At 42.4% G+C, this 16348-nt stretch overlaps 2 protein-coding genes across 8 annotated transcripts in view; one reads left to right on the plus strand and one right to left on the minus strand.

Moving 5' to 3' along the window:
• ARSG (arylsulfatase G) overlaps positions 1 to 16348 on the minus strand; it is a 105856-nt gene that overhangs the window by 85286 nt on the left and 4222 nt on the right. The window contains exon 1 of one of the 7 annotated variants that reach the window (XM_077328362.1): positions 806 to 958. The exons of the other annotated variants lie outside the window; for them this stretch is intronic. The gene's annotated coding sequence lies outside the window, so the exon portion shown is untranslated. Of the gene's footprint in view, positions 1 to 805; positions 959 to 16348 lie in introns of those variants that run through there. 7 annotated transcript variants of the gene reach the window in all.
• On the plus strand, positions 105 to 15155 carry SLC16A6 (solute carrier family 16 member 6). Its single transcript, XM_077328369.1, has 6 exons — positions 105 to 808; positions 4324 to 4565; positions 6651 to 6794; positions 7641 to 7769; positions 8910 to 9731; positions 11572 to 15155. Exons 2-6 carry the CDS (start codon positions 4331 to 4333, stop codon positions 11811 to 11813), a joined length of 1572 nt encoding a protein of 523 aa, XP_077184484.1. The 5' UTR covers positions 105 to 808; positions 4324 to 4330; the 3' UTR covers positions 11814 to 15155.

The raw sequence follows: 16348 nt of genomic DNA on the forward strand, positions 1-16348 counted from the left end.
AAAGCGCCTGAGTCACTGCCAAGGCGTCTGGAGAGCGCACGCAGCACATTGCGCACAGTCGCGCGCCCCCCCCCCCGACTACCCCGCTTGTGGGAGGGAGGGGGGGTCTTCTGGAGCCGTGAGAAGCCTTGAGCTGGGGGCCCCGAAAAACAGCAGCAGTCCCCAGGCCGCTTTCAAAGCCCGCCGCCCTCCTGTCCTGCCCCTGCCGCCTCACGGCGCGCACCCAGCGCCTCTCTTCCTCCTCCCCCCCCCCTTCCCCTCTTGAGCACGCGGCGCCCGCCCGCCCTTCTGTTGCAATTGCAGCGCTGAGCGCGGCGCGCACATGGGCGCTGCTGAGCTACCCGCGCGCGCCGGGTCCGCCGGCAGAGACCGGCTCTAGCCGGTATAAAAAGCTGAGGTCGAGAGTCGGGGAAGAGAGGCGAAGGTGGCAGGAGGGACGCGAGAAAAGCGGCTGGCCCGGCAGGAAAGGGGCAGCAGGCAGCGACCCTCTGAGACGCTGGACATGGGGCAGCCCTGGCTTAGGCAGCGGGAGCCCAACGTTGGGTAGGGAGGGAGCGCCTCGCTCCCCCGGCCGCGCACAAGGGTCTCCCTCAAAGCCGGAGGCTGCAGCCCCGTCCCCTCCGGTGCCTTTCCGAGCCGGCTCGGCCTTTTAAGGGCGCAGGGTTGCGTGTCGTACCCAGCCCCCTCAGCATGTTACTGACCAGGTCATAGCCCAAAGCTGCGCTTCTCCGCGACTGGGGAGGGGGCTGTTCTTCCTCATCTCTCTCTCTCTCCCCAAGTTGCAGCAGCAGCACCTTCTACTGACCTGGTAAGTGACTTTTATTTTGGACGCTGAAGTTTGTTGCTTGGCGGCTGTCCCCCCTTTTAGCATTATTTGCTGTTTTTCGTCACCTGAAGAGCATCAGTGGCTGCTTTTTAAAAAATGGTGCAATTTTGAAGCCGGCTGCACTTCGCGTTACAAAGCAATGGAGCAATTGTATTTCCTCATGGGCGCTTATTTCCCCTTCCTCGCCCACAGCCAAGACAGAAAGCAGATGGGATTTTTTTTTTTTTTTTTTTGCTTTTGCTCAGGTTTAGTGCTGTCTCCTCCATGGAAGAGATCCCCTCCGCCGGAACTTAGTTGCCTTTATTCTCCCCAAGGGCTTCTTGAGAATTTCTTTATTCAGCGCGGTAGACCTGCGCATCTCTCCATTCCACCGAAGGTGTCATGGCACTTTGAACCGGACTGAGGTAACCGCGTGCTGCAACGTGGCCACCAAAAGTCTATTTTGAGAGACTGCGGATTGCAGGCGTCTGGACCCGATTCAACAAAGCTCACCTCGAATGGTGGCTTAAACCCTATTGCAACCAAATACTTCCCTAAGAAACAGCAGTGGGGCCTCGAAGGCACGAAATGGGATCATCTGCAGAGCTTTGGTGGCATCATGTATTTTGCAGAAGTGAGCAAACTAGCATTAGAGCCTGCCTGCTGTGACTGAGATCAGAGTGGGCATTTTAATCACCCAGCGATCTGCTTTGCATGGACCATGTTGGAGGAAAGCTGCATCCACCATATGGCCAATCGTATTATAAAAGCTACATCTGCCTAATGCAATGAAGGGGTCCCTCCCTGCCGTGACCCAAGTGATGACAAGTTCAGTTGCAAATCCCAGTTTTCGGAAGCTTTCAGGAAATTCTAAGCCCTTTTTCTGGCAGAGTTAATTGAGAAGAAATGTCTAGCCAATTGAGAACAAGGCAGAAATACTATAAGGTTTTATTAAAATCAACCAAGCCACTATGCTTGAAGGACTACCTCCTACTTGTCTTATATGTTTCATAATCGCCTGCACATTGCAGGCATTATTAGAAAAATAATTGTTTCTAGCCAGTGCCTAGAAATGGCTAAATGCTGTGTATTGCAGTATCTGTTTGGTATTGCAGTGCTTCTCAAATAGAGGTGTTAGAATGAAGGAAAAGAAAACAGTCTTCCAATAAAGTTCTTGTAAGCCAAATTTGGAAGTCAGTCTCTGGTCTGCAATGCTGACTCCATGTTACATTCCAGTTGAATTATTTTCAAAGGACAATATTATGATTTCCAAGGGAAGTTCCTCTAAAGAGAGTTCATGATTGGCATCAAATGTATTAAAATGTAACATTCCCTTGCTATGAGAAATTCTGATTTATTTATTTTTACTAAACCCTATTGGTGCTATTCCTAAAAGAACTCCACTCTTATGCTTCGTTAGCAGTATAAAATCATGTTGTCAGTGAGCTAACCATGAATTTCTCCATACAGCTACTTCCTTAGTTTAGTCAATATGACATGTACAGAATTACACACAGCTAAAGTTGAATAAAACTTTGTCCTGAAACAAAAAGCCTAAGCAATTAGGTTAACCAGCATGACATAAGACTTTGTTTTCAGAAGAATACTGCACCTACATGCTGCACATAATTTGCAAAGCTACGGTTCTGTAGTAACCTGCCCAGTTCTAGAATTTCAATACATACTTGTGCATTTAGATTTTTTTCTCCCGCCCTTCCTCCAAGGAGCTCACAATGGTGTACAATACATCATTTTCATCATTACCATGTAATATTTACAACAACCCTGTGAGGTAGGTTAGCCTGACCAGTGGCTGGCCCTAGGTCACCAAGCAAGCTTCCATGGCAGAGTGTAGCTATGAACCTGGGGTGACCAGATCCTACTGCAATAATTCAACACCACACAGTTTTTCCTTTCATGAACATCAAACAGGTGGTTTGAGTCTGTGATGGCTCAGTTAGAGCTGAACATTAATTGTAGTTCTAGCTCTTTAAAATGCCTGTGTAGCAAAACTCTGGAGAGGCAGAAATATTGCAGAACATCTGTAGTGGACAGATTACAATAATCCCAGATGCTTGACTAGACAGTTTCTAGAGGCAATTAGGAAAGTAGATATTGGTACTTGCATTTCTCAGGCTACACACTATACCCAGAGTTGCATTTTGCCTCACAGATGTTACAGCTTTTTATTTCCTTTTAAAGCATGCTACTTTTCAGAAAAGTCAGCAATATGTAAACAGCTTAATGTGTTCAGATATTTCCAAGAACCACTAGAGGGCATTGAGCAAGACTATCCAAATAATAAATCTGAACTATGCAAATCAATCTGATTTTGTTGCTCTGGAGTGAAGCAGGTAAAACACCGGGGAAGTTCAAGTGCCTTAAATGTAGGCAGCCAGTGCTTTGTCTAAAAAAGCAAGAGCAGTCAAAATCCTTCTGTAGATGGTTTGCGTAACTTTCCAGCTATGCAGAAAATATGCAGAACTGCCTGACAAACATCACCTGTGACCAAGCTGTAATCTGGAAGGCAAGAAGGGCAAGTTGCTTCTAGAAGCCTCTTGACTTTCTATTAAGGTGTATAGATAACAGCCAAAAATTGTAAGAACGTCTTTCTGCAGCATTTGGGTTAAGTCATGCGTTTTCCATAAAATTGCCTCTTTTCCACTGTATTTAAGTCAGATGACTCTTTCATTAAATGCTCCTTGTTGAATTAAAACAGCTGATCCTTTTGATGAGATACATTTTTCGTGCTCTTGATTCAGCTAATCCACTGATCACAAAAGTTGAAACATCTGCTAGGATACTATATTTAAGCTGAAAGCATCAGTCCGATACTCTTTACTTACTAGTATACCCTATGAAAGGCTGATAGACTTGCAAATGTTTAGCCTGGAGAAAAGGAGACATTATTGCTTTCTTCAAGTATTTGAAAAGTTATCACTTGGAGAACGGCCAGGAGCAGTTCCTGTTGGCAGCAGAGAATAGGGCTTGCAGTAATGGCTTTAAACTGTGTGTAGAACAGTACTGGTACTGGCTAGGTATAGGTGGGGGGGATTCACAGTCAGAATAGTTTAGCAGTGGAACACGCTGCCTAAGGAGATGGTGAGCTCGCCTTCACTGGTCTTTAAGCAGCAGCTGGACAGATACTTACCATGGATGCTTTAAGGCTGAGCCTGCACTGAACTGGGGGTTGGATTCCAACTCTGATTCTATGACTCTCTGCACTTCTAACCACTCTATGATTCTACGACTCTGGGCACCTCCTCCGATTCTATGACTCTCTGCAACTCTTCCCACTCTATGATTCTGTGACTCTGTGTACCTATTCCAGCTCTATGATTCTATGACTGCACTATGAAAGGGCAATCATGAAATCTGCAACCTTAATCCTGTTTAATAGGAAATAAGCCCCACTGAACTCAGCAGACATCCTCTCTAGTAGACATCTGTATAATTGCATTTATGATGTATTTTAGAGGATGTCTTGAATGTTTTCCTCCTTACCTTTTTTATTCCAGATCAAAAATGACTGTCAAGGCTGCAAGAATGTCCTGTATCCCTCCAAATATTTATGATAAAGTGCCTGATGGAGGATGGGGCTGGATCGTGGCGTTTGCTTTCTTCTTTATAGAAGCCCTAACATATGGCATCATCAAGTCTTTTGGAGTCTTCTTTACAGACTTGGTAGAAAGCTTTGATGAAACAAATAGCAGGATATCATGGATAATCTCAATATGTGTATTTGTGTTAACTTTTACAGGTGAGTATATAGTACATGCTGCATTTATACAGTCTTACTTGATTTTGTTAAAAGTTAAATCTAGATTTCAGGATGCCTTGTTCTTTGTAAGGCGGTAACTAAAAATTTACAATAAATAACATCAAAAATACACTGGTCTTCCTATCCCCCACCCCATCCACCCTCTCCCTTGAGAAGCAGGTGGCTTGGGCAAATGAGTTCTAATTTTAGAAATTTTAACAACAAGGTATTTGAAACCTCTAATTGTGTACATTTATTGTGTGTTTTAATTGATGTAGTCCATCCTGAACCTTCAGGGAAGGGCAGGATATAAATATAATCATAAATAATAAACAGGGGTGGCAACTACATGTGTGGGGGATATCCACATATTTCTTTTAACTAAAAAAAAAACCTACAGATGACCCTAAAGAGCAAACCACTCAAATTTCATCTGACAACTTATTTTATAAACCCAGCTTGTTTTGTTTTGTTTATTTGCAGCTACTTCTGCAGACCCACCTCATCCTGGAACTAGTGCCATGACTTATTGGACAGCTAGGCTTTGTATTAGCCACAATCACAGGCATCTGGTAGCTTACCTTATAAGACAAGTGCCAGTTCAAGAGTGAAAAAAGAAATAGCAGGAAAGAGAATGAGAGATGTAGGAAGGAAAGAGCACCTTGTAGGGTAGGGAGTGTCTTGGACACAGGCCATTCCTCGTGCACCAGTTGCGCAAGGGGAGGGTTGTTCATTTCAAGTTTGGCTGGAACAGGAGACGGCTGCCCTCGTTTTGGATAATTTTTTCAAATGTTTATCCTAAATCAGACAGCAGTTTCTTCAGTGAGATCAGTTGCTCTCTATAATGAAAGATATCCTGGGATGGAAAGTCCCGAACTAGGAGGGCTTCTTTCTGATACAGAATTGTTTTCTGATTTAATCCAGATAGCTTTCTTGAAAGGCACCACTTCTAATACTTATTTTTAAAAATCTGTTCCACATGGAAACTAGAGTTTATTGATACAGGAGGAGGAAAATATCACTTCCATAAAAGGAAGCAGAGAACAACTCCTTTTAATCTTCCCTGCATCGTTCCAATTTTAGTATATGTGCTGCTGAAGTGAGCATAAACAACTACTTTTAATCACGACGGCTGTGATCCAGATAATAGCAACAGTTTCCTTCATTCACATTTCTTTCCTTTTTGATTCTGGTTATTCTGGGGGAAGCAGGTAGATATCATAGGGCCTTATTAATCTAACAGTGGTTCCCAAACATTTTTACGTTGCTACTTCACTCACACACACACACACACACATACACACACTCCTCTTTCTTGGTGTTAGGTGTTAAATTCCAAACACACTATATTGCCTACAGTTCTTTTTTGGTTGTGGTGTAGTGGGCTAGCTGAGTCTGGATAAATTTCTAAGTTCTTCGTAGAAGTCATTTGTAAAAGCCACTTTGGGGCCTCATGGGAGAGACACAGACAACGAAAAATCCCATGACCAGGAGCAAACGGGAAGGCTTTTCCAGCCTTCCAAAGATGGAGACTTTGGGGATGGGTTGCCAACCCTGGGTTAAGAAATTCCTGGAGATTTGGAGGTGGAACCTAGGAAGGAGCTCAGCAGGAATAGGATCCCATCCAGCCCACCTTCTGAAGTTGTTTACTCCAGGAAGCTAAGCAGCATTGGTCCTAGTCTGCACTGGGAAGGGAGACCACCAAGGAAATCCAGTCCCTACTACCCAGAGGCAGGCAATGCCAAGCCACATTGCACCGTCTCTCGCTAGGAAAACACAGCCGCAGCAGGAAGAGCCAGACGGCTGTCCCCAAATTCCCCACTGTCCCCAGGGGGAGCTTACTGCCCACTTTGGGAACCCCTGATCTAACATATCTACAAAATAAGAAAATTACCGTGTTTTGTTTTCCTTGAGATGTCAAGTGGCATTTCCTTGAACTAATGCACAAATGCACCTTTTATAAATCAAGAAGGAAAGTGCCTTCTCATGAGAAACACCTCCATTCCTGCAGCCCAAATGGGAAACCCCTGCTATAATTCAAAACAGCTAAGGTAATACATATTCATCTCTTTTTATCTTCTGCAGCTCCCCTCTCTACAGTCCTGTCTAATCGTTTTGGTCACCATTGGATTGTGATGCTTGGAGGGGTACTGATCTCTTCTGGAATGATTATAGGCTCCTTTGCAGGCACAGTTGTTGAAATGTATATTTCCATTGGCATAGTTTCAGGTGAGTTACATGGTCCCTCTTTGAGTACAACTGCCAGCTACCAGCTTTCTCAGTCAGAGTCGTTCAGCAGTGGAAGAGGCTGCCTAAGGAGGTGGTGAGCGCCCCCTCACTGGAAGTCTTCAAGCAAAGGTTGGATACACACTTTTCTTGGATGCTTTAGGATGCTTAGGGCTAATCCTGCGTTGAGCAGGGGGTTGGACTAGATGGCCTGTATGGCTCCTTCCAATTCTATGATTCTATGATTCTACCCCGATTTTTCAAGATAAGTGCTTAGGATTGGAAAAAACCCTGACCTTCTAGGTGACAAGTGGCTTTAAAAATTATGGACATAACCTTTTCTTAATAACTCTTTGTGCTCCAGAAACAGTGGACAGAACACAATGTATAAAGTTCCCTCTCATTGGCAGTGTTGTATTCTGAGAATTTACCATTAATAAAGCTGCTGTCATGAGTCAGCCAAGCAGCACAGCTATGTTTCAACAATTTGAATATCATAATTGATGTTATTGAGAAGTGGCCAGCATGGTGGTTAAAAGTGAAGGACTCTAACCTGGAGAGACAAGCTTGATTCCCTACTCCTCCCTATGAAGCCTACTGAGTAATCTTAGGCTAGTCACCCTTCTCTCAGAACTGCCTCAATGCTGGTTGTGGGGAGGGGAAGGGAAAGCAATTGAAAGCCACTTTGAGACACCCTACAGTACAGAAAAGAGAGAAATAAAAATCTTAGTGCTAGTTCTCAGGAAGGCGATCGCCAATGGAAATTTGTAATGGTAAAATGCTTTATTCCAAAGGGCTTAAATCCAGTATCTTTTTTGCACTAATTGCATTTTTGTCATTTCTTCATAGGCCTTGGATATTGCCTTGCCTTTCTTCCCACTGTCACTATTCTGTCACAGTACTTTGACAAAAAACGTTCATTAGTCACCGCAGTGGCTTCTACAGGAGAATGTTTTGCTGTCTTCTCTTTTGCACCAGGTATTGAAAAACACAATTCTTTAACTTTCCTACTTGCTACATGACAGCCTCAGTTTGACATGCATCTACTTCTGGCTCCACTGACTTTATCCTGTAATCTTTCAACATGAGCATTTTGTCAAACCTGCTCTCGCCTAAGTGTCTCTTCATTGAGCAGAGGTCTAGTTCATGTGTCCCAGCTAGGGAAGAAAGAAAAAATATTACAGTCTTGTCTGTGCTTCCCAAAATATTATTTGGCTGTGATGTGATTGTGGAAGCTCTCTAGGCACATGTTTCCAGGCCAAGCGTTCTGTGGCTCACTTTGTTCTTGGAATTGAGACCAGTTCTGATTTCACAGTATAGTAGAAGTTCATGGTAAAAGAAATCTGAACGTAAGCATACTTAGTTGTGAGTCTATCCAGTAGTTTCTGCACTCTGCCCGGGAACTGGATATTTCATACAAGACACTAATCATATTTGCACACAGAAGTGGGTGAGGGGAATGGATACAGGCACAGCCATTAGAATGCATATTCTTGCTAGAAAAAAGGGTCCCCCATCTGAGCATACGGATTTTCTTGATTAAACCCAAGGTAATTATTTATGGCCTTACTTGACCTTGGAAGTATGCAGAAGAAATCTTGCAAAGGAAAGGACAGAGGGAGAACTCTGCCTGGCATTATTTTTACAATCTTTGCTGAACAAAATGACCTGTTACACAATCCAGTATAGATTTTTTCCAAGCTGAGCAGTAACTCCAGTCTGCCCGGGAGTTTATTTTGTGTACATGTATATATAGGCCACAGAGTTCATCACCAGTGAAATCCAAAACTGGTGTCATTAAATAGTTGAACTCCTTTCTTACAGTACTTTTCCAATCTAGAAAATCTACTTTGGCCTTTAATCATTATGATTCCTAGCTGTGCTAGATAAACTTTCTGTGCCTTCTGTAATCATTTAACCTGTCCTTTTGTTAGTTTTATGGTACCACTGGACTTCTATTTTATTTAGAAGTATAGAAAGCATATATGCTTGTATTAACTCTGGGATAACTTGTACACATTTAGGTATAATCTAATCCAAAACCTGAGCTTTAAATATTGTTAAAATATTTGCCGTTTCATTAATGAAAGATATGAATTAATTTATTCCCCTCTGTAGCTATTACAGCTTTGAAAGAACACTTTGGTTGGAGAAAAAGCCTCCTGTTTGTTGGTTTACTGCAGCTTGGAATCACTGCTTGTGGAGCACTTTTGCGACCTATCATAATCAAAGCACAGGAAGAAAAAGTATTGCCAGCAGAAGAGCAGAGAGAAACAAAGTACATGCTTGAAAACGAGCAGACACGCACCTCAATAGATTCCATTGACTCAGGAGTCGAAGTAACTACCTCACCTAGCAACAAGCATCGAGATGCCAAGTTGGAACTGAAAAGTGAAGAACCAAAGGAAAACACAGAGGTGCTTATAGAAGCTAGTAGCATCCCTAACAAGAAACCAAAAACTCAACTCCTAGACTTCTCTGTGATGAAAGACTATAGCTTTATTTGCTATGCACTTTTTGGTTTATTTGCCACTCTGGGATTTTTTGCTCCTTCCCTATATATAATTCCTCTCAGTATGAGCCTTGGCATCAACAAAGATTGCTCTGCATACATACTGTCAGCAATGGCAATCGCTGAAGTCTTTGGCAGAATCAGTGCTGGCTGGGTCCTCAACAAAAAGCCTATCCGAAAAATTTACATTGAACTCATCTGTGTCATTCTGCTGGATATTGCCCTCTTTGCTTTCCCTTTTGCTTATGAATTTTGGGGTTTAATAACGTGTAGCATCTTCTTTGGGTTCATGCTTGGAACCGTGGCAGGCACACACATTCCTATGTTGGCCGAAGACGATGTGGTTGGGATCGAGAGGATGTCTTCAGCTGCAGGAGTTTATGTATTTGTTCAAAGTTTGTCAGGATTGGCTGGACCACCCCTTGCAGGTGAGAATAATATATAAATGAAACATCCAGATGTTCTCTCATTACTAGTGCCTTTTTATGTTTAAAAAGATATCATAATTAGATAGTATCATAATGAAACAAGTGCTTTCAAATGTCTTGGGTAAGCTAAGAGTACATGGATGACAAAAAATAGCCATCCTGGACAGTAGCAAAGAGCTGGCCAATGCAAAAGAGAAGAGCTCTATAAACAGCTCACAGCTCATTTAAGCCTTCAAAAGTACTGAAGTTCCATTAGCTTCCTTAAGGAAATCATCCTTTCGACTCTCATAATTCTCACTGAAACTAGCTGGATTAAAACCATTATACAGACTGGTAGAAGAAAATCAGTGTCTCCACAATAGTCCAATGCCACCAGGTATTTAACCATTGATTAGACCTGTCCCTTGCTAAAGGCTATTACCCAAACCATCCTTGCTAAGGATAACAAAGACAAGAGACATTTGGATCATCAGTATTACTTAGTAATCTAATTTACATGTGGGTTAGAACAGTGGTCCCCAACCTGCAGGCTGCGGCCCGGTGCCGGGCCGCAGCTCCCTCTCCCTGCCCCCCCACAGTAAAAAACTTCCCAGGCCGCAAGCTTGCGGCCCGGGAAGCTTCTTACTGCGGGAGGGCAGGGAGAGGGAATCAGGGCCAGCCCGTGCAGGCGCGGCCCGGTGCCCTGCCGGTCCCCAGCCTCAGAAAGGTTGGGGACCACTGGGTTAGAATTTATTGTACATTATTATTGTTCATTGCTACTATATAAGGCTGGCAATTATTAGTCATGTTTGAGATGGAAAAATGAGATTGAGAGAAATGATTTTTGCCCAAGGCCAGGAACTGAACCCTTGCCTAAGGGTCCTAGTCTCCCAAATCCAAATCTCTGTTTGCATCCAGAGATAAAACTCTTGTTTGGGGTTGATTAAGAACAGGCTAAAAAGCCTTAAGAACAGAAAAGGAATAGGACCAGTTAGAATGAAATCTTCTTGAAGGTTCACAAAGGGGAAGTAAAATGCCTGTGAGACAGGAGGGGCATCAGCTAAGCTATCTGACTGAAGGACACACAACACTGCACTGACAAGAACAGGTCACTTTACTTCCTTGTCCATTAGCTATAAACAAAAACTGGTAGCATCTGATCCGTGTTTAAGGAGATCTCTTGCGTGATGAAAGCCACAGTTACTTCTATGAAAATTTCAAGGTGTCACTGCCACCACACTTTTAATATAGTTTTTAAAATATATTGTTGGGGGGAAAAAACCCACAAAATATAGGCCATGTAAAAGTTGTAATTCTGTACAATATTCATAGCAAGTGTGTATGGCAACTGCAGTCCAGGAAAGAAATACCAATATTTCTGAAGCTGTTTACAAGCTTCAACTCAACAGGATGACATCCAACTTGTATTTCCAAGGACTGAAGTCAATGAGTTTCAAAACAATTGGGATGTGTGTGGCTGCATTCCATAGGGGAATGCATGTCAAATTTTGTAGGTATGCCCCAACACCCACCCCAGAAGCTGTTCTTATGGAATTGCTCTTTAATTTCCATCCCACCCCCACAGTTTAGGAATATAGCAAAAGAGCATATCAAAGGGCAATGTTTCTCCTTCAGCTGTTCTTACACAAAGTCACTGAACTGGTTTTTGAATCTGAGGAATAAATATTTGGTGTTTCAGTAGAGAGCCCTGACAGACAGCCTAGATATTTCTTGGAGCATAATCTGTAGTTGTATAGAGTCTTAAAACAAATGGCATTGCTTTTAATCTATACGAGGCAGTGCTACAGATCAATGTGAAATTAAAATTTTAACGTATGTTCAATGTTTCTCCCACTCACAGGTATGCTAGTGGATACCACAAAGAACTACAAATCTGCTTTCTATTCCTGTGCTGCTGGGATGCTGCTGGCTGCTGTGTTCCTTTCTTTGGTGAGGCCTTGCAAGACAGTGCTGTGCCAAAGTAAGAAGAAACCAGCCCATGAGACTGTTTCAGAACCTTCACATGATGTACCAGATGACTTTATAGAATCTGACCTTGACAAAAGTGAGGATTCTGTAAGAGGCAGTGACAGCATGGCTTGAGCAGAAAATGTTGTGCTAACAGACATGGGGTGGGGGAGCATTGGCAGCTCTCACCTGCCTTCTAAAAAATACACGTTAAAGGGAATGCAAAATCTTAATGTGAATGGATCCTGTCAATCCTTTCAGAAAGATCAATTATTGTTACATAACTTTTGTCATTACATGGAATGCTGTTTCATTGACCACAAAAAAGCACTCCTATCTTGTGTAAAGCAGCAGCTCAGATTCCTAATATGCAATAGACCATATACAAAAACAAACAAATTTGTGGTGTATAAGGAAAATGCAAATACCAGCTATGTAACGAAAATGGTCATTTTACCACTTTCCTGCTGCCTGCTAGCATCTTACACCAGATATCTTGCTCGATCAAACTAAAGTCAAGATGAAAGAGTTTATTTGGTAAATTCAATTCATAATTGTAATGTTTTTTACAAGGTAAAGTTTACTTTTAAAAATAATTAGAGCTAAAGGAGGTTGGATGGAGTAGCATAGAAAATTAATAGAAGGTTTTGTTTTTGAAAAACTCACTTGAATTTTATAAATGCTGGTAAGTTGGAGGTTACCACTTTTACTTTTATGGCCAGTTATTAGTGCAAATATTTCATTACAAGATGCTTTTTAAAAAATATTACGATTTTTTACTCCTCAGTCACCAGACAAACCAATATTATTGTGTCATCTTTTAATTTTAAACTAGTATTTATTAAGTTATTCTTAAGAGTATTAGAGAGTGGCTCTTTGGGAATTTTTTTTAATTCATAATATTTTTAATGCCTGTCTTGGATTATGTAACATTTGGGATTTCTTAGAAGGCACGAGTTACAGGGACTGTGTTTTTTTTTCCTGGTAAAAATAATGTTTTGAGGTAAAACATGCTTAAAATATATATTCTGGACCATAGTTCTCAAACACTAGGACTGTTGTCCCAACTGCAAAAAAGCTATATAATTCTTAGCATGGCTCCTTACTTCAACATAGATTTCAAGCATATTAGGCTTTATATTTACTTAGGTCTATAGGTGGAGTTAAAACCAAGGTCCCAGTTCTATTGATGTGTTGGTGAAGGGGTAGGGAATGGCTGGTGCTTGCATCAGCTGAGAATGTATGTAGGATCCAGATCAATTCTTAAATTCAGTTATTCTCATCTGGGAGCATATGGGGTTGCCAAGAAGCTCACAACCTGATTCAAACAGGAGATGTGGTTTAAGTGAAATTGTGACCTTCATGTGGGAGTCTGATGGCCCCTGCCATTGATGTGATTAGTTACCTCTCCCTAACATTAGTCATCACAACAATGGAAGGGCTACATGGAGCCACCCTTTTGTGTAGCTTACTGTTCCCATCAGGCCATGAACATGCAAACTGCCCCACCAGTGACAACACAGGGGCAAAATGTAGGAATTGGATGCTGACATCTCTTACATTGCAACAGTAGCACTACTTGTCTGTATTTGAATAAATAAAACAGGGCAATCTCCGCAGCAAAGAGGGATGAGTTTAAGAATACAAGCATAAAAGTTTACAAAATGCATATATAATAACTGCCACAAACATCATATTTTAAATTATCACGCTGGAAGCTAATGTCACTCCCATAAAAGCCAGTAATTTTTTTTTACCATTTGCTTCAGAGAGCACAGAAATATGCTACATGGATGGGATTTTTTCTCCAATTTTTAGTTAATTATATGAAAAGGGAATTTTTAAGAGTCGGCAACACTAGCTGTTCACTTAACTCATAATTACCAATGGAAAGATGAGTTTGCCTGCCCCTCTTTTATGCACACTATTTTATCACTAGACAATTCCAGGGGAGGGGTGGGGTGGGTGGTGAAAATGCATGTTCCAGTACAAGTGGACAGGCTCCTCCACACTTCAGTGGGAGTGACACTGCATGCTGATTGTGCTGTTAAGACTATATTATGAGGGACAATCGAGTTTGCAACATAGGCTTCTGCTTAAAGCTTCCTGTGCAAAGAGGTATTTTTAATTAAACCTGCTGGTACCTGATGTCAGAATACACAAGTGTAAGCCTGTGATATTCACACCTTGCATATATACACTTTTGCATTAGGCTTGTGCCTCTGCTGTCTGTGGGCCTGGCGCAACTTCCAGGCTGCGCTGCTAGTGGCTGCATGCCTGGCATGTCTCCCAGGTGGCAGCATGCCCAGCACAGCTCCTACGCTCTGTGGCCACTGCTGGGCCCAGCATGGAGCCCTGGATGTGTAGCCATTGCCAGATCCTGTGCTCTGGTGCCACTGCTGCTGAACGTAAGTGCGCTACTTTACTTCTGGAGGGACTTCAGCCCGCTCAGTGTTTTTTTTTTCTTTTTCCATTTGATTTTTCTGCAAACCTAAGGAGTGTTCCAGTTTGCCGAAAAAATCTGCTTAGCCTCTGGATGGCCCGAAATCATGGATTTAATTATCCCCAACTGGGGGCCACACAAGGATGTAACCTATATATTATTAGCCATGAAATTTAATTATGCTTAGGACTTCTGGCTGTCACCCCAATTCATTCATGTATGGGGATGCTTGTGGCTTTTCAGTGGCACATACACTTGAATTAAGTGTCCTTAATATCAGCGTCAGTGACCATAAGCATACTTATTTTGGAAGCATGCTCATCTAAAGTCGGTTCCATCTAGGGCTTCTTAAGATGTCTAAAACACCAGAAAAGGTGCTTGTGTCCAAGTGGCTGTAGCAGTCTGTATTCCCTCACTGTTTGAGAACTATGAAGATCATGTAGCAGTTTGGTGTTCTTTGTGTACCTTCAGCACTTTATAACCTGCAGTAGAACCTCAGTAAATTGCAGTTGCAACTGGAACACACACACACACACACACAGGTGGCTGGCTTTCGCTGAACTTGATGAGTAAATGACCAAGCGTGAGAGTATGTTCCCAAAATTGACAAACCTTTATTGATCATTATTATACCTCTAGCAAAGCAGAAAATATGCCATATATGTTAACTATAAAATTAATGTAGCCTCAGTAACACAAGACAGTATTTTTACTTCTATAACTGTACTGAGGATATTATGGTAAGGAATATATTACATGAAAAATGTACCTGTCCTGCAGATTAACAAGGTTCTACTGTAATGTTTTTTACCAGGATTTCCAATACTAAATAATGTGTACAACTGACTGCACAACATTACTGCTTATGTACATAACACATTAGCATGACCAAGAATGTGTGTCTGTGTACACAAGCCCCCAAACCAGAATTAAACATGGTCACAGCAGGATTGCTGGATTGTTCTGTACTGTAATTGGTGAACTCTAAAAGTGCTCCAAACACAAGAGTTTTGCAATAAACTTTTTAAAAAAGACTGCTTATTTCTATTTAATATTTTTATTCTCTCTCCTAGGTCAGCTCTTAGCAGCAATGTTCAATCTCAGACACATGTATAGCACAAACCTATGATTCCTGCATTTTGAAGGCTTTCAAAACTTCCATAAAATGTGCAAATAATGAAGGCCACATGTGTACACAGTCTTGTAATTAACAAGCTATCTGTGTATTCACAGCAAAATAGGCAGGTTGCTTTCCAGGTTGCCTGCAAACATCAGTGATAAACAGAAGTTTTGGTTTAATTATTACAGTATGGGGAAAAGACTGGTCTTTTGTAGCTTTTTTGCATGAAGAACTTACTGCAGACTATCCCAGTAGACAAGCCTTTAAGCTTGCCTTCAAATTCAGTGCCTGCCTTTATGCACCAGTATTTTTCCCCATAGCATTATTTATTTTGTAGCTGCAACCCCAAAAATGCAGCTTCCTTAATTCGGATTGCGATGTCACGTGTGAGGTTTAGGGAATGGCACTATGGATTCAAGCATAAAGGTAAAGGTATCCCCTGTGCAAGCACCGAGTCATGTCTGACCCTTGGGGTGATGCCCTCTAGCGTTTTCATGGCAGACTCAATACGGGGTGGTTTGCCAGTGCCTTCCCCAGTCATTACCGTTTACCCCCAGCAAGCTGGGTACTCATTTTACCGACCTCGGAAGGATGGAAGGCTGAGTCAACCTTGAGCCGGCTGCTGGGATTGAACTCCCAGCCTCATGGGCAAAGCTGTCAGACGGCTGCCTTACCACTCTGCGCCACAAGAGGCAGGATTCAAGCATAGATCAACTTTATTTCCCCTTCCTTGGAGCTGTGCAAGTTGGCCCTCACCAGGTTTGATGGCACTATTTCATTGAAATGCCTCTTCATTGATTTATCTGCCTTGGGCCACTGGGAGAAGAAACTGCAAGCTGGAAACCAACTGAAAGGTTCACTCATTCAACAAAGATGAGCCTATTTTTCTCTGGCATGATACCTGGCCCTTAATTCACACACTCCACCAGAAACACACCCATTTTTGCTTGCGTCCCCTTGAAGAACTTTCCATAGCAACTGAGCCCGTATTCCAAAGCACCTGTGGAAGGAGAGATCATGGGATCTTTTGCATGAACACAGTTGGAAGGGAAAGGAATCCTTTGCCTATATTCCACCCCCAACTCCCCGCTGGTTCCTCCAAGCAAT

Source organism: Paroedura picta, chromosome 3 (assembly GCF_049243985.1).
Source record: "Paroedura picta isolate Pp20150507F chromosome 3, Ppicta_v3.0, whole genome shotgun sequence".
In the NCBI taxonomy this organism is placed as follows: domain Eukaryota; kingdom Metazoa; phylum Chordata; class Lepidosauria; order Squamata; family Gekkonidae; genus Paroedura; species Paroedura picta.

What these genes read in the sequence shown, in the direction of transcription:
- SLC16A6 (XM_077328369.1), top strand. Translation starts at nt 4,331, where the DNA reads ATGACTGTCAAGGCTGCAAGAATGTCCTGTATCCCTCCAAATATTTAT. An exon ending in ATTTGTGTTAACTTTTACAG is followed by an intron (nt 4,566 to 6,650) that starts GTGAGTATATAG and finishes TATCTTCTGCAG; the next exon opens with CTCCCCTCTCTACAGTCCTG. An exon ending in TTCCATTGGCATAGTTTCAG is followed by an intron (nt 6,795 to 7,640) that starts GTGAGTTACATG and finishes ATTTCTTCATAG; the next exon opens with GCCTTGGATATTGCCTTGCC.